The sequence below is a fragment of the Hyposmocoma kahamanoa genome, unplaced genomic scaffold (genome assembly GCF_003589595.1).
Source record: "Hyposmocoma kahamanoa isolate Upper Pololo Valley unplaced genomic scaffold, ASM358959v1 93, whole genome shotgun sequence".
Lineage (NCBI taxonomy): Eukaryota > Metazoa > Arthropoda > Insecta > Lepidoptera > Cosmopterigidae > Hyposmocoma > Hyposmocoma kahamanoa.
The window spans coordinates 17,328,426-17,353,800 of record NW_020654810.1 but is presented as its reverse complement, the minus strand read 5'-3'; the positions used below and the strand labels follow the sequence as shown (position 1 = coordinate 17,353,800).

The 25,375-nt window shown below is 36.3% G+C and overlaps 1 protein-coding gene and 1 pseudogene across 1 annotated transcript; one reads left to right on the top strand and one right to left on the bottom strand.

Moving 5' to 3' along the window:
- Positions 1 to 4,928: 4,928 nt before the first annotated feature.
- On the bottom strand, positions 4,929 to 15,440 carry LOC113237166 (zinc finger protein Xfin-like). Its single transcript, XM_026473478.1, has 5 exons — positions 15,121 to 15,440; positions 14,329 to 14,475; positions 14,167 to 14,247; positions 13,635 to 13,715; positions 4,929 to 10,795 (listed from the first exon to the last, which is right to left on the bottom strand). The coding sequence occupies exons 1-5, from the start codon at positions 15,259 to 15,261 to the stop codon at positions 6,521 to 6,523; spliced, it is 4,725 nt and encodes a 1,574-aa protein (XP_026329263.1). The 5' UTR covers positions 15,262 to 15,440; the 3' UTR covers positions 4,929 to 6,520.
- Positions 15,441 to 18,761: 3,321 nt separating this feature from the next.
- LOC113237081 lies at positions 18,762 to 25,375 on the top strand (annotated as a pseudogene).

Sequence of the window (25,375 nt, the reverse complement as noted above, 5' to 3'; positions counted from 1 at the left end):
TAATAATATAGTAAAAGCGGTTCTCCATGTCCGCGAATATAATTAGTCAATAATAATTTTTCATATTGTTGTACGACTTTTTAAGTTTATATTAAAATGTTTTGTGCAATCTATCATGTGCAGTTTATCTTTTACTTACAATATACTACCTATCTACTTATATACCTGGAAATCGAGCCCACCAAATGTGAAAAAAAAACATTCAACAAATAATGATTAAAGAAGTGCTATATCACAGACTTAGGATGATGCTATTCTAGGTCTTTACAGATCTAGAATAGCTTTATAGTTTGTAAAATTATCCGATTATCACTATGCTAATTATACGAGTACTTATTAATCATTTCTACATATTGTATAAATATCACCTGTCAGCCCTCTTAACTAACCATAGTCTACTTCACCAAAAAGCCTAAAGCTTACCTACCTATACCTACCATGAATGTTCTTATTAGCAACCAGGTAAAATAAATGAATGCTAAATTGAGGCAATCAGCGCAAAAGTGGTGTAACATTATTTTTTTTTCATCAACATACGTAATTATTTATATTTGGATGCCATTTTCGTGTGTAAATAATTTTAACAGTTTAATATTAATTATATTAAAATACTATATAAAATAATAAATTTATGTTAAACATCATAAAAACAATAATATGTACTTTAGCAACATTTAACGTAATATTGCAAAAAAAATGTGGTGTAGGGGAACGTGGGGGAATGGGAGCCTACTAAGGAAAATTGACAATAAAAGTCATAATTTAGGTAATTTTAAACTTTTATTAGTTATGAACGTACGCTTCACATATCTGGGTACTAGATAATCACAGAAAAAATGTGAAACTAAAATAAAATATTTGGTTAAAAAAGAAAAAACTAAAACATGTCATTCGCTCTCATTACCCCACATTTCGTGAAATGGGAGCCGGTAAGAATCCCGTATGTCAAATGGGAGCCATTATATATAATCAGTCTGAAAAAAAATTAATGTAATAAAATATATATATAAGTTAAAAAGTAATGAAAATAAACAAGAAAGTGTTAAAGAAATATCCAGTGAATATTGCAATGGGGTAAGGAGAGCCAAATAGCTCTCATTACCCGCGTAACATCGAATTGAAAAAGGAATAAAACAGTAAAAACATTTCTGTTTTTATTGTGATTTCAAGCATAACTTCTAAAATTTGATAGATATGGTGACATAGCTAGTGTAAACACAATGTAGTATCTATGCATTTTAATGCCTACCTGGGATGATGAAATTTAGCAAATTTTATAAGTGCGTAGCGAAAAACACACAACCCTCTCATACGACTAAACGCGGGGTTCTACGGGGGCATCCACTGGACTCGAATCTTGTCGAACGTTAACGAAGATATAGGAGTGCCGTTTGCACAAATACGAGCATTGGGAAAGTCCAGTTTAACACCGCTCACATTACCCGCGGCTCCCAATACCCCACGTTCCCCTACCACTTTTGCGCTGATACCCTCAATTATAGACCTTGTGACAGCTCAGAGCGCTGTAACAATGTGCTAAAAAGATAGATATTATTGAAATATAGCATTAACAAAATGATACGAATGACGTCTTTTGCATACACATTTAGTCTTACTGTCTATGGTCATAACCAAAGAGCAGAGTAACAGCAAAGCTTCAAAATGGCTTCAAATGACCGACTTATACTTATTCCGAGTTTGAAGAAACGCTAGTTTCCCTGTGACCGTTGAATATGATAACTAAGTACAAGGAAAATATAGGTACGTGGCGCACTTCGCGCCAAAAGAGAGGTCAATGTAACTACAAATGTATTTAACGCAGATGACGGCTGTGCGTGCGGCTTATTCAATAACATCTCTGGTAGCAAACGAGTAGTCCCGAGTTCGTTTTGGTATACCCAACTTTATTCTTTATATGTAATAATTGTGAAAAGATATTTTTAAATATGAAACAAGTACATGTGGCGCACTATAGGTTTCCGGAATGAATAAGAAAAAAAATACTATAAATGGTCAGAAACGAATTTACAGTTTCTCAAAATATTCTCAGTTAGCGTTAATGCACTTTTTCATACGAATGAACTAATTTTGAAAACATTTATGCCACTCCTCCGTGACAATATCTAAGACATATTTTTCACTCTTCAAGTGATGAAAATCGTTGATTTCTCGCAATTTATTATAGATTTTTAGTGCCATTGCAATTATACTCTTCTCAAATAGTGACGTTTTACAATTTATTTTGCGTAGTTGGTTAGGACGTCGTGCTCTTGTAACTATAGGAAAAAGTTAAGGGTGGTGTCGTCGCAAAAATAACGCTGTATAATAGATATACAATGAAGGCAAGGTCAACATTTTTAGTTCTCGAAAATAGTTTCTGCTTCAGTCCACAGATTGCCCTTATACACCTCTTTTGAGTTCGAAAAACTTCGATTATGTTGCTACTATTAACCCCAAAATAAGATACCATATCTGAGTGTTGCAGCTACATAGCTGTGGTAAACTACAAGTAAAGCGTTTTTTTTTACCACCTTTAAAAACTTTACACCTTTTAAAATTGTCTAATTTAAGGAGAGCGTATGATTGTTTCGATAGCTTGTTACATATTATTTGAAGTTGTTCTTCCCATTGCATTTTCCTATCAATGTGAAATCCAAGGAATGTGGTTCCCGATGTTTCGCCGATAACACGAGAGTTATAAGTTACTTTGTTTATCAAACATTTATTGCCCCTTTGCTTGAAATTCATAATTGTCGTTTTGTCAAGATTTATTAATAAATTATTAAATTTATGCCATGTCATTACATTTATTAGGGATTCTTTTATTTCAGTTTCATTTTCAAATAAAATAGTAGTCATTAGCGAATAGTTATGTGATTTGCAATTGATTTAGGCATGTCATTAATATAAATAATAAACAGCAATGGACATAGAACACTACCTTGTGGAACCCTATATTTTACTAGTCTAGAAGATTCGTAAATGATTTCTGTTTTTGTAGTTGAAAGAAATTCGACTAATTTGTGTTATTTGTGTTCTGTCACTCAGATATGATTTTAATAAGTTTTGAGTGTTTCCGCGTATACCACAAATTCCTAATTTTTGCATTAATATATCATGATCCACATAGTCAAAAAAGCTTTTGACATGTCCATGTACAGTGCCATTACAGGTTTTCTTTTGTCCATTCTTCTGTAAATAATGTTAAAAAATTCATATATTGCGAGATTTATTCTTACGAAATCCTTTTTGTTCCTTACAAAATATATTATTTGTTTCAAAGTAGTCATAAATACTTTTAGAAATTACCTTTTCAATAACCTTTGAGAATACAGGTGTTAACGCTACAGGTCTATAGATTTTCATATTATTAGGTTCGTCTTTTATATGAATTGGTTTAATAATGGTTGTTTTTAGTTTAGATGGAAATACCCCTTATTCTATACTTATGTGAAATGTGACTTAAAATCGGTGAAATTAATTCAGATTCAAATTTTATTATCTTTGTACTTAACCCATTATATCTATTATATATACATACATATATTGAAAATAAGTATATAAAAAAAAATCAATAATGTTCAATACTAGGATGGGTACATGGGTGAGAGTTAAAAAAAACAAACATCTATTATTAAGTCACTTTATTTTATTCATCAAACCACAAAGATGACAAAAGTAAACCCCATCTATGGACAATATCTGCAAAGATACAAAGAAAAACAACACGGTTCATAAAAATCACACTTCAAACCCACACTAAAAGGCAAAATTGATTAACTAAAAACAGGAGAAATGCTAGCCATCATAAAATTAAAAACAAATATAGCTACAGTTAAAATCATTGGCAGTAAAGATATAAATCGTTGACAGTGATGAGCTTTTATGAACCATGTCTACTGCTCACGAGTTCTTCCACACAGCGATTTATTGTCATTACCTTCTTCGCAAACGTGCAGCACGCAGCAGAATAAAGGACCTGGGCGCGTATCACCGGTACTTAAGGTTGTCAGTATAAGAATCACTACCAGTCGCGTATATTAACTACATGCTGCTCGTATTAGGTACGTTAAAACAGCCTGACAAAATATCAGCACGTGTGAACGAACACAAAACACCTCATCGTACAACTATTTATAATGAGAATTGACAATATTATATTTTAGGATACAGTCAGTTATTCCTAAAAAAACAAAAGTATAGAAAAAAAATTGCATGAACGTTAGCACTGTAACTGTAACCTTAATAGTAAATTACGTATTATCTAAAAGGTAGAAATTATTAGAATTTTAAATATTATGACTAAGGATATTTCCACATTTACGGTTGCGGGCTCGAAGATTATAGATCAAATAAATAGTAAGTTAATTGTAAGGAGCTGCAACTGAAAATGAGGAAAATTTTAACATAATAAAATAAGGCTGGAGCAGTGTTAGGTTCAAACTACATTTTGCAAAAGTAAAACAGACGTAATTGTAGAGTAGTAGTTAGTAATTCCAGTACTAAGCTAGTAGTTAAACCTAGAAGAACCTTAACAGTAGATACTGTTCGACTAAGTATAGTAGAACTACAAACTACTAAGTACATTTGCAAAGTGTACTTTGAATTTGTGATACATACAATACATTCTGCTAAATATGGCTAGAACAGACATTTAGCCTCTCTTTGGCTAGGACATCTGCTGTCCAATGCGTTACATGCCTAAGACTCTTCTTTTGACGGCCTCCGTGGTCGAGTGGCTAGCACACCAATTTTTATAGGTTCGCGATCTCTGAGGTCCCAGATTCGATTCCCGGCCGGGTCAGTGTAGAAACTAACTTTTCAATATATTGTCTCGGATCCGAATGTTTGTGGTACCGTCGTTATTTCCGATTTCCATAACACAAGTGCTTTAGCTACTATGGGATCAGAGCAACGTATGTGATGTTGTCTAATATTTATTTATTTATTTATTTGTTTATTATTTACCTTCTGCTCCTCAGTCATCAGAGCAAACTATTTAAAGATATTGTCTTTCCGATTCAGTATTGCCGTTTAGCAGTTTCTATTGTTGTCTGTCAAACTCTTGACAATTAATGAGTAGAAACTATGTTTTAACGGCAACATTGAGCCGGAAATAATTGCTACCGTTCTGTTTTTCGCCTTATGCCATTAGTCAACTAAAAACAAACCATAAAAAAGATGAAGCGCCGTATTATTCGAAAATAAATAACGAAAATGGCCTCAAAGCTTCATAAATATTTTCAATTAATAGTGTAAAGAACTTTGTTACACTACAGAGTAAATGTCGACTAAAGGCAGACTATGTAATACATTAATGTTCTTTTTTGTTTCAAAGCAGGAGCATTTGAATTCAACTGTGCAAATATACATTTGTACAATGTTAATATTACGATAAATATACATTTTATTTTCCCTAAAATAGCATTTATAGATAGATGAATATTTGGCACCTACTACGTTTTTATACGTTGTAAATGGTGGGTATAGGAATAACAGAACTGTTAGAATACATGCAAAAGTACAAAGGTTTGTACAGTAAATTATCCTACAATAAGAAGTCGAACTCTTAATGTACAAGGAATCTTAACCTCAAGACAGTAGGCCATAATACTTAATCCCTAAAAGTATGTTTTACATATTTTAGGTGTATTGTAAACCTTTAACCATAGATGAGGAGATATGCCCTTTAGTGGTAAGCACTTTGTAGAAATTATACATTTGAAATTATTAAAATAATCAGTACATTTTACTAAAACTTAGACGATTGTTTCGTGTAGAAGTCCAAATAATAACTCATTTCGCCCTCAAATCATAAAAATACCCTATTATATTATTTACAATTATGTATTTAAAACTAATCAGTAACAGTAAATTATTAAATTGTCCAATTTCACACTATTCCCATAAAAATATCGATTTCAATATACTTCACAATTTTGAAAATACAACTGATAACTTATAGATAAAAGTTAACACCCGGTTGACTGATTTTCATTTGACTACATCATTAAAATTTTGGCCCATGATTCCAATATTAAAATACAAAGAAATGCATAAATCACTTCGCCTAATTTACGAGTAATTAAAATTACAATTATTTTTGTAATTATAAAAAATACCTAAATGTCTAAGGGGCCCAAATGTGAATCCCACACAACTGTTACCGAGGTAACAGTCCTCATCACAAAGGACATTAAATTAAAAGTAGCACTATAGTAATAAATAACATTAAAATGAGCAAATACTTAAAATGACAAGCATTAAACCAAGAAAATAAAGACGTGTTTTATATCGATAGCAAATCCACAAAAGTACAATAAAGGAATGACAAAATAATATTAAATAATATCTTATTAAGACCAACACAATATTATTTATAAGTCTAATAAATCCCACTACAATGGAACTTGTATTTTAGCAATCGGTCAAGCCGAAAGTTCTACAAATAGAAAGTTTGCAACTCACATTGAAATCGTAAATATAGGGCTTGGAGAGTAACTTACGTGTGAGGGAAAGATCAATGAGCCATTTCAATGTGCCGCTGCAAACTCTTCTTATTCATATAGAATCGGTCGCACATCGCACAAGGGTAAGTGGCACTCTTTTCGCCCTCACTATGCCTTGCTCTTGTGTGGGAAGACAAATCTAGAGCTCTCGCGAAGTAGACTTTGCAAATGTTACAGAAATACTTGGTGGGAGTAGCATGCATTGTGCGGTGGGCGATCAAATCACGAGGAGTGGCTACGCCGTCACCGCACTGGGCGCAAGTGAATTCTCCCGGCTGGGTGGCATTGCCGCCACTGCCATCTTCCTCAGAGTCGTGATCAGACTCCTCCTCTCCGTGGTGCCTTATACGGTGAGCTCTCAAAGCTTGTGCATTGTCGTACTGAGCTCCACAGAGGTCACAAGCAAGAGCCTCATCATCTGCTTGGCCGACTGTAGATGAGCTTCCTTCGCCACCCTCGTAATGTTTTTTCATGTGCACGAGTAAAGTTGATTTACGTGTAAAACTTTTGTCACAAACTGGGCAAAATACGGAATTAGGCTGATGCACCTCATCCATATGGCGCTGATAAGCAGCTCGTTTAGTGAACTCCTTATCACAAATCGTACAATATCTATCGTCCACGCCACTTGACGACGTATTATTATGTTGATCCATCTCAACCGAATCGTCAGAACGCATCTTTTTGTTCGGATTTACGACAGTAACTTCAACTTCTGGAGGCAATCTCCTCTTGGCAATAACGCTCGTAGCTGGAGCAGATTGAGTCATACGGGGCAGTTTAGCTTGGTCAACTACCTCATGTTTACTGACCTTACTTGTCACTTTGTGCTGGGGCATCCATAGTCCGGAATTATTGGCAGCCGCTTTACCGTCTGGCGATCGTAAGTGCCAACCGCGGTGACTCTTTAGCGCAGCAATAGATGTATAGCTCTTGTGGCAAATTTCGCAATCAAACGTTTGCGGCTGGGTGGGTGGACTTATACATTGGTGATTTTGTAAAGCCAGTAATCCAACGAACTGTTTGCCGCAAGTGTCACACGGGTAACGCGCTTGGTAGTCCACGTTGGGGTCCACAGTATCCTGATCGCCATCATATTCAATTTCTAATTCTTGTGTCATGTCTTGAGACTTACTGGAACCTTGGTTAGCGTTATAGCCTAGTAACTCTCTCGCGTGAGCAGCTTTCAGATGTTCATACAACTCTAACGTAGAGTTCAATGGTTTGCCGCATATTTTACACATCTGTGTCGAGGTTTTATGCACATTCTTCCTATGACGATAATACGACTTTTTGTCTGAAAAAGTAATCTTACAGATTGTGCAACTGGACCTGGAGCCTTCGCTAACAGGTGTTGATTGAGTTTCAGAGCTACTACCCGCAATGGGATTTACGCTACCATGTTTGGCACGCTTATGCTTTCTCAAGCTGTCTCTAAATGAAAATCGCTGATAGCAAATGTCGCAAGTGTATACTTCTGCCTGAGATTGCTGTTGCGCACTGTTGGCAAAGTGGGTGAAATTGAAGCTATTAAACTGAGGGGTCGATAGTCCAGTACCATTCTCATCAATAGTATATTCATCTTCCTCGGTTGAAGCGTGCATGGTATTGTCCTCGCTGTCATTCCGGTCGTTAAGAAGATCAGCATGTAGCACCTTTTTGTGCTTCCATATGTTCTTCTTATGCATGAACCCTTTACCGCAAATATCACATGAGTACGGAGCATTAGGAACATTACAATTTGGCTTGAAAACAACACCTTGCTGTGCAATATTAAACTGTTTGATTGGCTTTCCAATAATTTGAGGAGCGAAACTTTTTGGCTCTCCCGGCTTTCTGTTGGTGGTGGGTACTTTGGCATGAATACGCATGTGGTTGGAATATGCTTGGCGACTCTTGAATGACCTGATGCAAATGTCACAATAAAATTCAGATTCGGCAGGCGTATAAGCTCCTGCGCCAGGATGTGCTTGTTGCACATGGTCTGACAATTTTTGTGGTGTACTGTAAGAATTAGCACAGACACTGCATGGATAAAACTTGACACGAAGATGTGTATTTTTATGTTCAGCAAGTTCAGATGGTCTCAAGAACTTCTTTTCGCACTGGTCGCAATGATGTGCTACTTGATTATGTTCAGCTACTTGGTGATCAGTCCAAGCGTCAACAGTTTCAAAAATGGCATTACATTCAGTGCATGAGTAATGATATTCTTCTGCTTCCTCTTTCACCAGTGACATGTCGGGCTCCATACTCCGGTTACCCAGAGATTTATCAGAATGCTCAGTGTAAATGTGCTGGTCAAGATCTGCCGTAGCTTCGAACTTTGCATCACAATGCCTACAAAAGTGAGGTTTATCTTCATTATGAGCGAACTTCAAATGTTTTATCAGGTGTTGATATGAGTTAAGTTTCTTGTCACATAATGGGCAATCTGTTGGTCGTCCGTCAACGCACTTACTTTGATTGTTTGCTTCAAAGCTTCCGGCATGAGTAGCCAAAGCATGATCATTAAAATCTTGCATATTAATGAACTTTTCAGAGCAAAGATCACAAGCGATATACACCGTGCATTCGCCATTACGTATGTGTTTCTTCCACGTCTGTCTGTCTTTGAATCTACTTCCACAATGCACACATGAAAGAGGCACCATAGACTGGCCATCTTCATGAACATCCAATACATGTTTCATTATAAACTGTTTCAATTGAAACTTAGCTGGACACAGCTTACAAGCATAAGATCTGGCATTGAATATATCTTTGTACTGAACTTTTTTGGGATCATCAATTACCACGTCATCAGTAATGCCTCCTTCGTTATAAATGATTTTCCACAAATCTGTGCAAGTATTGGATCTCATGTGGCTAAGTAGAGCCCCAATATGAGTGAAAGTTACAACACAGTTGTAACAAGTGTGTTTGGGTACTTTATGTCCATTCTTTTGCAAGTGCTGAATTACGGCTTTTCTGCGAGGATGTTCTCTCTTGCAACACAAACAACATTTTGTATTTATCTGTTCAATTATGTCCCTATATTTTAATATGAAATCTCTTTGGGTTTTCGTTACATACAGCTTGTTAGGATCGAGTTCCTTTTGTTCTACACTATCTACAGTATCGTTATTGTCTGCTGTATCTTCAAGTTCTTCTTCCTCCTCTTCATTCGGCTCGCTGTTGTATGAATTGGTGTTGTGCATATCTTCATTAATTTCGACCACAGGCGCTATTTCCATTGGCGGTAGCTCTTCGTCTCCTTCATCCTCATTTTCTTCTTGATTCTCATGACTGTCGTGGTCACCTTCATTGGCATATTCGTCAACTTTGTTATCTTCTTCAGTTTTAGCTTCAACACCGTCAACTTGACCTTCCTTGTCATCGTCTTGCGGATTTTCATGACTGTCGTCAACGTTATTCTCACCATCGTTATCAGCGTTTTCTTCTTCCATATCATGATCATTAGCATATTGATGAACGTCGTCCTTTTGTTGAGCAATCTCTATTTCATTGTCAGACTCCATATCTACTGTGTCATAAGCTGGATTTTGATTGTCAAGGTCTTCTCCGTCCATCTCATCTCCATTGTTCTGATCGTATCCATCTGGTTCAGACAGTATAGTTTCAACTTGGAATGAAGCTATCTCTGGTTCAGAAATCAAAGTTTCTGGGCTTTCTGGAGCAGAGTTCAAAATTTCAGGTTCAGATACTAAGACTTCAGGTTTTGTAGTTAGCAAAGTTTTCAAAATTTGTGGCTCTTTTTTCTTAATTTGTAGATCTTTAAGAGCCTTAATGCGAAGTGGATAAGGCAGATTGTTCTGCGGTCCCTTTGATGGCTTTATAGGTATAGGTTTTGGTGGCGCTACAATTTTTTGAGGCATAATTTTAGCAGATATGCCTTTTGGAATAAGTTGCATTTTGTGACTGATGGGGTTTGGCATCAACCGAGCTTTAGGATTGAAAGGGTTAGGTCTCAGTTTTGGTTGCATTTGCGAATGGGACTTTTTGTTCGTTGTTACTTTGTTGGTGTATCTGTCAAAGCTATGAGCAGTTAGCTCGTGCCGTCTAGCATTATGGGAATATCTATAGGAGCGTCCACAAACCAAACAATCTTTGGATGCTAGCTGCTGGATGCCTTGTCGAGACTGCAGGGTTTCTCCCGTAGGCCGCATCACGGTGATGGAAACTTCAGGCATGTTGGGAACCTTCGCGAAGATTTGAGCAGGCTCGTTCATTTCCTCTTCTTCTTCATCTTCCTCATCGTCTTCATCTTTCTCACTCTCCGCGCCCTGGAAGTTTATAAACGACAATAAAGAAAATATTAAAGTATTTTTAAAAGATAGAATATGACTTTGTTTATAAACGAAAGAGAAAACAGAATAGAAACAAAAACATTTCATTGTATTAATTACCTGACAGGTTATTTTTTGCCAGTCAATGTTCCTTATTCGTCAATTAAGTGGTGTTTGGTGTCATGGTTTGTAGCCACGCTATACTGCAGCCCACTGTAATGTACGGCTGACGTATATGATGCACATGTATTTTTTGTGAATGTACTACTATTAGTACAAAAGACAAAAACTATAAAGGTGGCGTTGCTACGAAGAATTCTCTGTAGCCACGCCACCAATTATTAATAATTGTAGATGCAATTTTAGCTATTTTTCCGAATTTAGTCAGTGTACAAACGCCATGTATTATGTACATATAATAGGCGAAATGTAAGTTAATTCTGCTAAATTTCAATTGTCAAACGAAACTTCTTCATATTAATTTTTATTCGCCTTCAGTCTCGTTTTTTTTAACTATTTGTAGTCATTCACAAAAAATACGTGTAAATCATGTATGTATTTTTTGTTATGTACGTCAGCCATACTTTAGTAGGTAATATCATAATAAAAAAAATAGGGAGGCGTGGCTACGGGGCATGACACTGTGTATGGAATTTCATATTTAAATTTTTTTGTGCACTTAAGGAGGAAATCAAGTATATGATTATATAAGTCAAAATTGTGTCCCCAGTTTCGAGAAGACTCCACTACTGAACTACTTCTCAGATTTTGTAAAGATAATCAAAGACAGTTATTCTATTTACTACTTAACAAAATTGTTATTTCATAACATACATGAACAATATTATATGTAGAAAAATTGTACAGAGAAACATTATAGTCCAACAACTTATTGTGAATTTAATTTCTAAACAAAATAGTGAACATAATTATTTCAAATTCAAACTAAAATAAATTGCACAATAACAAAAAGCTTAGTATTTTGTAACTTTAAGTACACAAAACACAAATCAAGACAGCGTGTTCTTTGCATGTTGCCAAGCCGCATTTTTGGCAATTTTGCCTCGTTTTCCTGTCTACTCTATTCTGCCAGCAGTGAGGACATTTTCTTCGAGACCTTGAATTAGGTATAAGACATTGCGTGGCCGATACACGTGGTTTTTTTATTGACCTCGTGGCGACTTTCGTAAAAAGACTATGTCTATTCTGTTCATTGCTTAAAAGACGGATAGCCAAATCTTTCAAAAAAAAGCGCCTCTGAACTACCCCAGTCGTAGCCTGCGATAAACATATAACTTGAGCATTGACAGACGCAATGTTGAGTAAAGTAAAGAACAAGGATAAAGTCCAGTCATTCGTGTTTTGCATTGTTGTATAGTAATGCATGAGAATGTCAATAACTTCAACTATTGATTGATTCTTTTCATAGGTTGCGACGGCTGAGGTATGGTACGCCGCCGCCGCCGCTTTCTTGTAATATCTAGGGTCATTTGTTAAAACATTGACAGCCTTTGATTCTGTATTAATGTATGAGGTGATGGTAATACCATTGTCCATAAATCCTGTCATCAAAGAATTAATTTTTCTAGATTTTGAAAGAAATGATACTGGAATTGATTCATCAGTTGGTTTAAGAGCTGCAATACTGAATAAATGGTTTTCATTTTTAAGTTTTTCAATAAGTGGTATTGATGTGTACCAGCTATCCATAATGATGATCTTTCCAGAGCCCGATAAATGTTCAACTATTTTTTTTACTATGTACTCAGCTCCAATATTGGGATCTGTAATCACATCCATGTTACTCACATACATATTCGAAGCATCAACAAGCAAAACCATCTTTATGCCCATTTGTATAGTCTTGTTCTTAATGTCATATCTAAAAGGACAAGGCCCAGGAATTGGCAAAACAATCTCATCAACAGCTACAACATTTCCAATATCATATGATGTCCGGCAATTCATTGCAAACATCTCAAAAAATTTCCGAATTCGTTTCATGATATCAAATTGTAAAACTGAATCCTCATCTCTCTTATTAAAAAAGCTTAAGTTTTCTAAAAGAAACCGAAATCTGTCATATTCCATTGCATTTTTGATGCAGATAATTCCATAATCATTATGCCAAAGGTCAGCGCATTTTGGATGTGTTGGCCTCATTATGCCATGCAAATACAGAATACCAATAAGTGTTTTTATTTCCGTAAGGGTAGTGGCAGGGCCATCATTTTCATTTTGAGAGATATTATCATTTGTGGAATTGACAATAATATTTAACAGGTCATCAGATAACAGCATTTGCCATGCACTTAGTGAATGAACAGGTTTCCTACGTTTCACGGCCTCCTTGATTTGAGTTAAAGTCGAAACTGGCGCTATATTAGGGTTTGTAGAAAAAAATTTTTTGTTCTTAGAAATATATTCATTTTTAGAGTCTGAATAATCTAAGTCTTCCGCATCAGACACAAGATCTGCCTCCGATTCCGAGTCATGTTCTGAATGATGCAGTACATCTGACTCTTCAGTATTTTGTAGGCTATTAATCATTTCATCATCTTGAACCATGTCTAATATTGCATGGACCCGTTGCCTGTCCATTCGAGGATCTACATATTTCTGTGGACGAAATTAATTAAATTGAACTATTCCCATGCTCACACTTCACAACAAACCAATAAAAATAAAAAAAATTAATTGTTGGCCTACTGTACCCTTTCACTATCACAAAATAAAAAATATAATAAAGAAATTTCAATTATTATCTAGGTGGCGCTGTATAACAGCAATGCAGCCATATTGGTAGAAGATAAGACAAAAAGTCTATAATCTTTACCTTATCACTCCTCGGTGTGAGCCCCAATGAAGCCAAGATTGGTGGGCCTTCTGGCTGTACTTTACTTGAAGTGGCAGCATTCTGAAAATATATGAATTATGTGATCACATTATATACAATTATAGTAGTAAAGAGAAGTTAAACTCTACATGCTCACAAAAGCACTAATGGTAATGAACAAATTGATAAGAATTATCCGAGATCACATGTATCTTGACCTCAAAGTTATTTACCTTCAATGGCTAGCAGACCAGAATATTATAAGAAAACAGTTACATTATAGAAGAAATATGAGCACAGTTTTCCTGGTTAATGTTATTTACACCACAAGTAGCATGAACCTTATCAATTCGGAGTTCCACAATAGTGTAGCAAACACTTATTTGTCCTTGACACAAAATACCTAACATTTTATAAGTGGATGTGTTATTGATTAACTATCCTCATGAAGATACCATCCAGGCACACAACACTTGGAAAATGCTGATAAATAATTATCTCCCTGTTTATCAGTCCTCTGACTAATACATACCTCTGCTTCAGGGTATGACCCATCAATGACCACTCCATCATCATAGGCTTCATCAGAGAAAGGTTCACTTTTAACATGCACCTGAAAAAACATGATGCCATTTATAAAATAGAATCACAAATTGACAGTTCCAAGATAAAACCATCCAGAAATCTAACCCACCTCTTCTAGTTGGCTGCCATCCTTATTAAACAGAGACTGTAGTTTGTTTTGTGTCCTTTCACATACTGACTTAAATATGTGCCAATTGTTGACATTGTCCATGCACTTTCTGCAGACATTAGTTGGTAGTTCGTCATTTTCATTTATCTGAAAAAATAACCACACGCGATCAGTACACGAAGGTCAAAAGATGCGCGCATTTCATCAGAACGAACGAGGCGAAACCGCGCCTCACATATAGATAGATACGCGAGGAGAAACTAAGTAGGTAGGCGTAGGTATATACGAGTCGCGGCGGCGACCGGCTGCTCCTCGACCGAATAAGTAGAAGCGAGTCGAGAGGCAGCCAGCGACAGCGAGCCCCTCGAGGGTTACCGCTCAATATACGCACACAAGTATAGCGCACTCACGCCGACACCGACGCCTGTCCCGCTCGAGGGACGAGCTGCACCGGCCTGGTCTCGTCCGATAAATCAATACGCCCGATGTCCAACGCGAAACTTACCTACGGGACGCAGACCCCCTCCCGTCCAGACCCCCGGGAAAAATGCCAAACCCGAACCGAACCTCATGCCATTCCTCGCCGGCTGCACGAAATGTGACGCGCCGCGGCCACGAGCCGAGCGATAGCCGTGGAGCAATACAAAATGGTGGCCGATCTTACGACATCTCCACCTAAACGAGCGCTGCATGACATTGCTCGAACCGGGGCGGATGACGAGTTCTCACGTACACCAAGAGTCTACTTTCACTCAAAACTTCATACTATCACTTATTTTACGTATTACTTACTTGTACAGACACACAATCCTTGATTTTCGAAGCTAGGATGGGAGGCTCCGTGTCATCCGAACTGGTGGTAGGAAAAATCGGCAGTAATTCGCCTCGAGATGACAAGCACAGTCTACAAACACGATCATAATTCACACTCATCGTAAATAAACAATATTCACGAGCTGAAATCACTATCCACAACGATTAAAAAAAGGACGCCATGTCACCACGAGCACTTCAACACAAAGCACTACACATCGTTCTGGCCTAAGCACGAAAGCGGCTGATGATGAGCATGAGAAGTCGATAGGTTTGGTCGGAACGGCAGGGTCGAGTCGCCGACCACCTGTCGTTCTGCGCATGTGCGCGTAAACTGAACGCAGGGTAACCAACATAACAAACAGAACAACGATAAATAGCAGAGATCACGAACATTCTATGCAATTTTTAGTAATCGACTTAAAAAAAGTTCAATACATCTGCAAATTTAATTTTAATTTCTTGACTCTTGAAAGACTAATAAGTATAAAATGTGCGTTTATTGTTTATTGGATGTATCATTTTGCCAGATGAGGTACCCGGGGTACATTCAATAACCGTCTTTTAAAGCCTAAAATTGTTTAGTCACGAGTATTCGATATGTGCGTCAGTTTGTGTGCGGACAATGGTTAGTGCACTTTTCTTCCTTAACTTATATCACTTTATTTTAGAAAACAATTTCACTTGCTACCATGGAATTATTGTTTATTAAAAGCTCTTGAAAAAGCTTCTAGCGCAATAGGTTGTCGAAAATCGTAATTCTGGAGTTATATTTTGGTATATTGTGAATTTCCAGATTATGAAATGACATTGGTAAGTATTCATTCAATCTAACAATCCCAACAGTAAAAACACATCCACTTGTTTCCGACCCCTGGAAAACATAGGCCTTCTCTTTCTAGATAGCTGTCGTACCATTGGCGGTAAATTTAAACATACTGACAACTTAAGAATAAGCGGGAATTTTGAACGAAGTTTTCAGTATTGTCTGCCGTTATTATTGTACTGCTAACTGCTACGCTAGTACCTTACTAAGCTAAGGTCGGGGTCTCGTAATTTACTAAAATAAATAAGTAAAGAGATATAATTAGTTAATTTATTTTGAAATGTCAGTTTGTTATCTCCATTGGAATCTTTCTCTTGTTCGAATCATTCATCGCCACCGCGAAAACCCCATGTATCGCGAGTATATTCCTATTTGGAGAGGAGACCTTTGTTCTCGTGTTGGATGCGCGCGCAAGGCAAGCCTGGCGGGGTCGAGGCGTGCGTGATTCGCTTTCGCGAGCACTCGCCTTGCCAAGTTGCCACATGGGCGAAGGCAGCTCCGACATTCAGTCCGGTTTGCGCTGATGTTTCCATAAACGTAAATTCCTACGTCGCCCTTCCTCCCACTCCTCTCGTCGGTGTTTATGGACAGATTTGTTACCTGGAAATATCTACATGTGTAGCTTAGGTGGGTACTATGCACTTATTTTAATTTCCTTTTAATCAACATTGGTATTTTGATACATTTGAAGATCTAGTCATGGCTTCTCAGCCAACATAGACTGTCTGGCCGCACACTATAATACATTACGATCTAAGAGGATATAAAGACATTTAACAATCCAATAGGATAAGCGCAATAATTATTCTGTATATTGTTTTTTATGTATTTAAATTAGTATTTACTCATTAAATAACTAGCAACTAAAACATGGAACTTGTTTTTAAAATCAATAACTTAATAAACCTAATTTTTAATATTGCAAATTCACTATATAGGTGTGTTTCCAGACTTAGGATGACAAGTCTGTGGTTATTTCCCTTTCCATTGGGGTTACAGTTACAATATGGATAAGTACAGTTAAGTGAGCATCAAGTTTGACTCTTTAGACCGTTCTTATCGCTAGCCTATAGAGTTCAATTTAAATCGCGCTTTTGACTCAGTACATTAGATCCACTTATCTTTGTCAGGATTAACTTTCTTATTTTTATATTTGCAATTTTTATTAAATTTTTGCTACACTACACTTCTTTAAGACACCAACTAGGTAAGTATTGTTCAAATACACAAACCTTTATTTTTTTATTCTATTTAAAATGTTTTTGATTACGAGCGATCGATGTGGCATATGGCAGAACCACAGCATGTGGCAGAAAGTATCAATATGACTAACTCGGGTTTCACATGGGCGATTGGTTCAGTTTGACGCTTGTGTAAGCAGTGTGCATACGCAGGAAACGGGTCGAGGTCAACCTCGGCTGACTTCATATTCCTGATAGCAAGGAGACCGGCCATTTTTGTGATAAGCCGAAGTATCGTTTACAATTTGTGTTCATACAACACGTTAATTCAATTTAGTCACTTATTAATGTAAAATTGTACTTTGAACGTAATTTTTCAACAACCTAATTAACAAATTAATAAGGTTGTTATTTTCTTTCTTGTCAAGCAAGAAGAACAAAATGTGGTGTTGTGGGGCCCACTAGGGGTATAATTTATCGTTAACTCAGCTCGATCATAGTTGTTCTATACTTGGACGTTGCGGAACTTGGAGGTAGATGTCACTAAAATGTTTCCACCGACATTTATTGCATAAAATTATTTATTTCTTTTACAAAGTGCATACCATTTAAATACACAAACTTCAACATTATGGTATTTACATTTAAAAATAAATAATTGAATCGAGTAACATTCGTTAGACGAAAGCGCTCTTGTAGGTGGTGTCCCAATTCTGGAACTTCACCAATGGATGTAGTTCTCTGTCACTTCATTAGTCTTCGAACAGATGGCGCTATACGGGATATCTGACAACATAAGTGCTATCTATATATAGTATTTGTAAAGCAATAGCAGGTACAGACAAAAGCAAGCTTGGCATGTTATATTCAACTCTATGCCGTGCGTGTTAAGAACGGTACACATTCCAAAGTGTGCAATACCTCTTGCTCTTGACTGTATGATTTTCTTACAAAAGTTGCACGTTGAAAACCAAAAATCGAAACGTTTGAGTAAGATTGTATCGTTTGGTCGTTGCTAGTGTTGTGCACGTTGTAAAAAGATGTACTGTACCATTGACTTACAAATAAACTGTACCTACAATATTATGTTAAAATAGAGTTTTAAATTGGGTTTTAAAAAAGTCAATGTCTGTATCTGTAGCTATTACCAATTTTATAATTTGATATTTTTTGAAGCTTTCAAGCAGGCGTATTGTAGAACTCGTGTATGTTTAATCCAGTATTAACTAACCATCCATCCATCTTTTGGACAATCCATTATTAATGAATACTGGAGTATTAATTAATAATGGATAGTCCAGAAGTCCGTGCGGTTAGTGGGTGATTGCGTGGTTATTGCCATTAATAGTTGTTTTGAAACATGAACAACTGTTTTTCATTGCAAATATCAATTGAACAGGTGTCCGAAAGTAGTGTGAATCTTATTAAAAATTCTTATTATTAGTGTGGCGGCGACTAACAAAATCTTTTGTATTCCATATTTGACGTAACATCTTCTTCAGCTAACATGGTCAATTTAGTAGCAATTATGAGCAAAGAAGTTTCAAAGAACGGCTTCATAAAGTTCTTACCTATATTGATTAATATAACCAAATGGACGTTCAGTAATGATAATGTATGTACAAAACTTAATAAATGACAACAGCCAGAAATTCGCCTCGATCTTAATTGAATGGATGTTTATCGAAACATACGCAGGGTACGTTGACAAAATATCTGATATCGTTCTTTACAACACTGATTACGAAGTTAAATTTTAAAAATTAATTCACGTCATAATTCTGAGTCGCACTAAGCAAATAACTTTTTTTCCTTAAAATTGTTAATTACGTCTTTATCAGGAGATTCATTAAAAAATAAATTAATTTTATAATGATCCGGTAAAAAGGCAAAAACCCTAATCTAACTTGAATGCCTTTCATTTTTTATCATCATGATGTTAACGTAAATTTAAAGTTTTCAAAATTTTAATAAATTTTGTTCGCACAGCTTTTTAAATGGCTAGGAGCAGGTTAATAATGATTTATGAAAGCTTTTACTCGTCTCACGAAACAAACAAGCACTTCTTCATACCAATTTTCAGACCTGCTGGTAATGCTCTTCTTCGTTCAAATTTTATTTTCCTCATTTGTCCAGGTTATCGGCATTTTACGAATGTCCATTCATATGGTTCTCGTCAATGGACCCTCATTGGATAGTTTTTAGTCTCATCGACGATATATCTCACAACATACCTCCGTTTACGTTTTAACAACGAGTACAAGAGCTGTTCAGTCTCATTTTCATCTTGTTGTTTAGAAACTTGTATGTCAAACTTTTTTCATTTTCAAATTGGTGGATGTTAAGCAATGATATTAATTTAGCTAAAGTCCCCTTCATTAAATTAGAATTATTTCTTGCACCTACACGTAAGTTCCAAGAGCAAAAATTATACGAAACTGTGGTTTGATACCTTCAAATAAACTTACTTTTTAGTATAGCATATAATTGCAAAAAAATTACAGCTATATATTTCCGGCACAAACACAAGACTATGAAAACATTTTTGGTCCAATCATGGCGAGGAAAGGTAAACCCTTACCGTCATTCGGCGAGGTCAAATACAACGCTTTTTTAATGCTTGGCAACTCGCACGTTTCTCTCGGGAGGTCAACGCGTTTGCCGCAGAATTATAAACCGATTGGAGGATATCATATTGATCCTAACGTAAACACCACTGCCAGAGGTAAAATGCTTTATCTGTTCATATTAAATAACTATCTATATGTATGTATATACGGCCTCCGTAGTCGAGTGGCTTGCACACCGGTTTTCATGGTGTCGCCATTTCTGAGGTCCCGGGTTCGATCCCCGGGCTCGATTCCTAAAGTTATAGAAACGGACTTTTCTATATTGCTTCGGGTCTGGGTGTTTGTGGTACCGTTCATTGTTTCCGATTTCCATAACACAAGTTCTTTAGCGACTTACTTTGTTATCAGAGCAACGTATGTGACGTTGTCTAATATTTATTATTATTTATTATACACATTGTAATGTATAAATTTGAAGATTATAGAGTTACGATACGGGCAAGATTGATGATATAATTTGATCAACCAGGTGATCGGCGAAGTGGCAAACAAAATGTTTTAAAAACTATTTTTTACCTATTTGATGATATTACCATAGTACAATAAGACAAGTAGTTTAACTCCATACAAACGTAGCAGCGTGGCTAATGACAATTCAGAAAGTAGGATGCAGCATACGCAAAATCTCACGATGCACTCGAGTTACACAACGCGGGTCGTCACACGTGCGACATAATACAGAACGGAAGCGTACGCTCTCGATGTTTAAAAAATTATATACCAATCCATGGTGCTGGTATAAAAATATTAATATGCAAGTACGTGGAGCATACTGAAAGTTCCTGGAACTATAAAGAAACTAAAACGAAAAAGAAATTTGAAAAAGCAACTCTCTAGGGGTAGGTTACTTTTTACTTTATGAGACTGCCATTTGTTTTTCCATGTTGTGTCGTTTTAAAAACTGTGATTCGCTATTACAATGAATTTCAATCGCGAAAATTTTCGGTCTTACATTTTCTACATTTTCGATGTAGGTTAAGTACACGAGAGGGTTGTCATAGACTTCAATTGTCAGAGACTTCAAAAGTGATGAATCCCCATGGTTCAGCTAATATAAAAGTGGACGTGATCATCTCCTAAGTAATGTGATGTACGTGAAGGACGGCCGGCGACTGCGGTTACCGAATTTAATATTGATACCGTACGAATACTGATTGAAACTGACAAAAAAATACTTGTCAGCAAATTCGTACTGTATAGGTATTCCAAGGAGCCAGATGCAAAAGATATTGCATGTACATCTGAAGGTTGGGAAACTTTGCACTCGGTGGATACCGCATGATTTAATTTATTTGACGAAATACCAGAAACGACTGCGTGTAGAGTGTTGCCATTAAAATAATGAAAAAGTTTAATGGAGGACAATTATTGGCTGTGTATATAATATCGTGACACGTGACGGAATCTGGGTGTACTGCTTTGCTCCGGAAAGAAAAAGCTAGTCCGCAGCATGGGCCTTTCCTTTTGAAAATTTGCCGACGAAAGTTACGAAAAGTCAGAGCACTGGTAAGAAAAAGATTGCTTCTTTCTTCAGCAAATCAGGACATTACACTATTGTGTTGTTTGAAGACCAAAGGACAGTGAATGCAGATTGGTATGTAAACACCTCCTTGCCCAGAATGTTACAAAAAGTTCGTTCCTCACTACGACAACGCGTCTGTACATTCCGCTAAGATAACGAATGCGTATTTGAAGGCCTCAGATGTGGAGCTGATGACCCATCCGCCATTCAACCGAGACCTTGCAACATGCGACTTCTTTTTATTTCGATATCGTTTAGATATCGTGAATACCTTTATTTTTACAAATTGGTTTTCCAACCTGAGGTAGGTGCAACTAAAATAATAATGTGATAACCCTTGACTAGAGATGTGTAGGTATTGACGCGTCGAACAGGCGGCAGTTGCAGTATTTTTTCTGTTGTGGTAATACATATTATGTATTATAAGTAATTAATTACCAACGTGATATGTTTTGAGAGTAAGGAGCAGCAGGATGTAGAAGTCACCAGACGCGCCATTGACAAACCCTCTTTCGACATTTATACGTATTTGTGCAAGCAATACAATGATGAAACACTGTAGGATAGCATAAAGACGCATATATTGGAACTACCTCCGTGGCTCAACTGTTATCATGGTGGTCTGCCACGTATAAGTCCCGGGTTCGATTCCCGGGCCGAGAGATTTGTATGGCCTACATTTATTATTTTCGCGAGTTTGGGTGTAATTTGTGGTTGTCTATGTGTGTGTCCATGGCACCCGCGACACAGGGTTTCCTTAGTGCGGGGCTAGGAGTGTGGTTATTATTATTATTGTAATAAATCTGTATAGATAAGTTTCCCAACCACAATACAAACAGTTGTCGGCCATCAACTCAACGTCGGCTAAATTTGAAAACGTCCCGAAATCTCTACTTTACTCTTCATGCGATCGGGCTATTAAAACTAAAATCATAAGTTGGAGACCTTTTTTAGTCCCAGTTTTTCTTCGAATGCAATAAAACGATCCTTGTATGAAACTAAATCTATCAATTGTTTTTTACGAAAATGTTTTTTTTTTGCGTTTATTTTTGTAATTTTGTTGTGAGAACCAAACGCCGTGAGTTCATAACCTTCAAAACCTGTTTCCTAGCATTAATATTCAAATATTTCAATATTTTTTTAATGAAAACTACGAGTTTCCTAAAGTTAATACATATTATAGGATTAGACTAGTAACTATGTAGTCTATTCACCATATTAATTTCAACTCAACTCGTGCGGTGGTAATATACAGTTGAGCCAAAATCAATTTTATTCATTTTGTATTAACATATTTTTTTTTTATTTATTATTTAACTTATTTTGTATAACATATTTAATTAAAGGTCAACCTCTGCTGTTCCGATTTATTCTTCCACAATGAAATGATCCTTACATAAAACTAAGTTGATTTGCACTGGAAAAACTAATAAATTTTATTCATTTTTATGGGTAACTCACGCTTGAACAAAAAATTGAGAACACCAAAATTTTATTTCACAAAAAAAGATTCAATGGTTCCTAAGACAGTATTCCTGTGTCTCCTATAGTTTCGGATTTCTCATACTGTCCCAATTAAAAAAAAACACTATATACGTAAGTAGGTAGTCGAGGTCAGGTAATCTGCACCATGGTATACTATTGTATTTTATAACTATTTAACACTATTTGTTTGAGGGTTTGCCACCGATGTATCTGTTGACTGCCAACGCTACAACCAACCAACGCCATTTATTACATTGCAGGACTTAAAAAAAATGTGGAGTGCGAAGAATGGGGTCATATACTTCAGCATGGGTTCAGATTTAAAAAGCAAAGACTTACCAGACAATATAAAAAGTTAGTTATTGAATATGTTCGGAGGATTAAAACATACCGTTATATGGAAATTTGAAGACGCATTAAGTGATGTACCGGAGAACGTTCACATAGTGCAATGGGCCCCTCAACCGAGTATTTTGTGTAAGTAACAAGACTTATATTTCCTCATGGACATATTGAGAGGCATGTTTTAAAAAGTTTAAATTATAGCATAACATGTAATACGTTCATAATTATGAACCACTGACCGATACGAAAACCTTGAATCGAAATCAAAAGGCGTTTGAAGTACCTAATTCTTTATTTCAAATTAAACGTTCTTGTATATGTGAACGTTGTTATCATAATCAATCTTTTTATAGCATTCCTCTAAACTAAGTCAATGCTCCAAACATATATTATATATATATATATATATATATATACCTTCTTTTTATCATGATTTTTTTATAAACTATCAACATTTCAGACTGAAACTCAACCATACATCTATTTAATACTTATATAGATAGTTGTAGGTAGGTTAGTACAATCGACGCCCTATATTAACCGACCATTTGGTTCTGGGTAGATAAATGTGAAGAAAATGTTAAAGAAACCTTTAACATGTGAGCCGTAAAATTCATTTTGGTATGAATCCCTTATTGCATCATTAGTGAATGATGTTTTAGGAAACTTTTTAAGTTAATTTGATCTGTAATGTGTACTTACTTAAATACGGAATACAAATTTTAACCATAAATGCGAAAGAAAGCTCTCAGAACCAAAAGGTCGACTATGGGACAGGTATCATAAAGGGGGCATTCATTATCCTGCATTGCTGTCCGCCTTGCCGTCCGCCGCGTAATGACGGATTATGAATGTAGTCGCAGCGTGCAAGCCAGCCAGCAATCCTGCAATGCGTCCTTTAAGACTCCATACATGGGCGATACGAAGGATAGTGTGTAAGCAGTCTCCAGCCTGCGCGGCGAACCGCCATGTAGGTAGTGAGTGAATGGGCCGTTTTAAGGAATCGACTGTACATTCCAATATCTTCAGAAATTAAAAAACTCTTGATGTTCATGAAACATTAATGTTATCTTTTAAGATAAAAATCATCTGAAGCTCTGTATTTATAATCGCGAGTAGAGTCCTGTTTGTGATTCCACATAATATGTATTGTACTTACCCTCTTTTTCAGTTAGGTAAACAATTTGTTTTATTTGTCGTAGGAAATTCATATTCAGCGCATCCCAATAGCATCCTGTTTATAACCCACGGAGGTCTTCCGTCTACAATCGAAACAGTGCCCTTTGGTGTACCAATAATAATATATATGCCAATTGTTGCCATACCGGTTTTAGCTGATTAGGATACTAATGTACCTACTGAAAGCTGTACAGACAGGTTACGCTAAGAAAGTTGAACTATCTTATGACATAGCTAATGATCTTAAAAATGCCAATGAAGAAGCCCTTGGAAATTTTACGTAAGCTTAATTGTTTTTAATAATAATTATACACTATGTAAATACGTTGTTAGGTGCATTCACTATATCATATGCCTCTGTGACATCTGCATAGAAAGGCTATTTGAAACTATTACAGTAGAAGTAAAGCTCCTTGTGAAAGAGTTCGTCCAGTGAACTACTGCCACCTTACCTTTATCTGCTGCCAAGCAGTAATGTCAGCATTACTGTGTTCCAGCTTTGAAGGGTAAGGATGCTGATGAAATTGCAGGCACATACATGGTACTTGTCAACTGGGTGATGGGCGCAGTATCAGTGCCCCTCAGATCTTTGTGATTTAAAGTTCTGAGTGCCACTGCAACTGTTATGGATAGGCGTATAGTTTACCATCAGGCGCATGAGTCTCGTCACTTGTTATCGAAAAAATATTACCAAGTCGATAGTGAGAGATCTAAATGCAACTTTGAATGTGGCTTAACCAAGTGTGATCTATCATTGCATTATTTTTCATGTCATTTTATTCATCTTAAACGATTACACATTTTTTTTCTTTTTGCTCGAACAGGTACACAGAAAAAGTGAAAGAATTGTCACTAATCTTCCAGGCAAGGAGTTAGTGCATTGAGTGGAACACGTTATACGTACAAGAGGGGCACCTCATCACCGGTCCCCGGCGCGTAACGTACCGTGGTATCAAAAATTTACCTGGATCTTTTTGATCTAGTAATAGCTATTTTCTACATCTTGAAATTTGCTGTAACAAAGTTGTGTTCTTCAAAAAATCAACAACAACAAGTAAAAATGTAA

Coding starts and splice junctions, on each gene's coding strand:
- LOC113237166 (XM_026473478.1), bottom strand. CDS start 15,261: ATGAGTGTGAATTATGATCGTGTTTGTAGACTGTGCTTGTCATCTCGA. Junction 14,476..15,120: donor AGGATTGTGTGTCTGTACAA/GTAAGTAATACG, acceptor TTATTTTTTCAG/ATAAATGAAAATGACGAACT. Junction 13,716..14,166: donor GGTCATACCCTGAAGCAGAG/GTATGTATTAGT, acceptor ATATATTTTCAG/AATGCTGCCACTTCAAGTAA.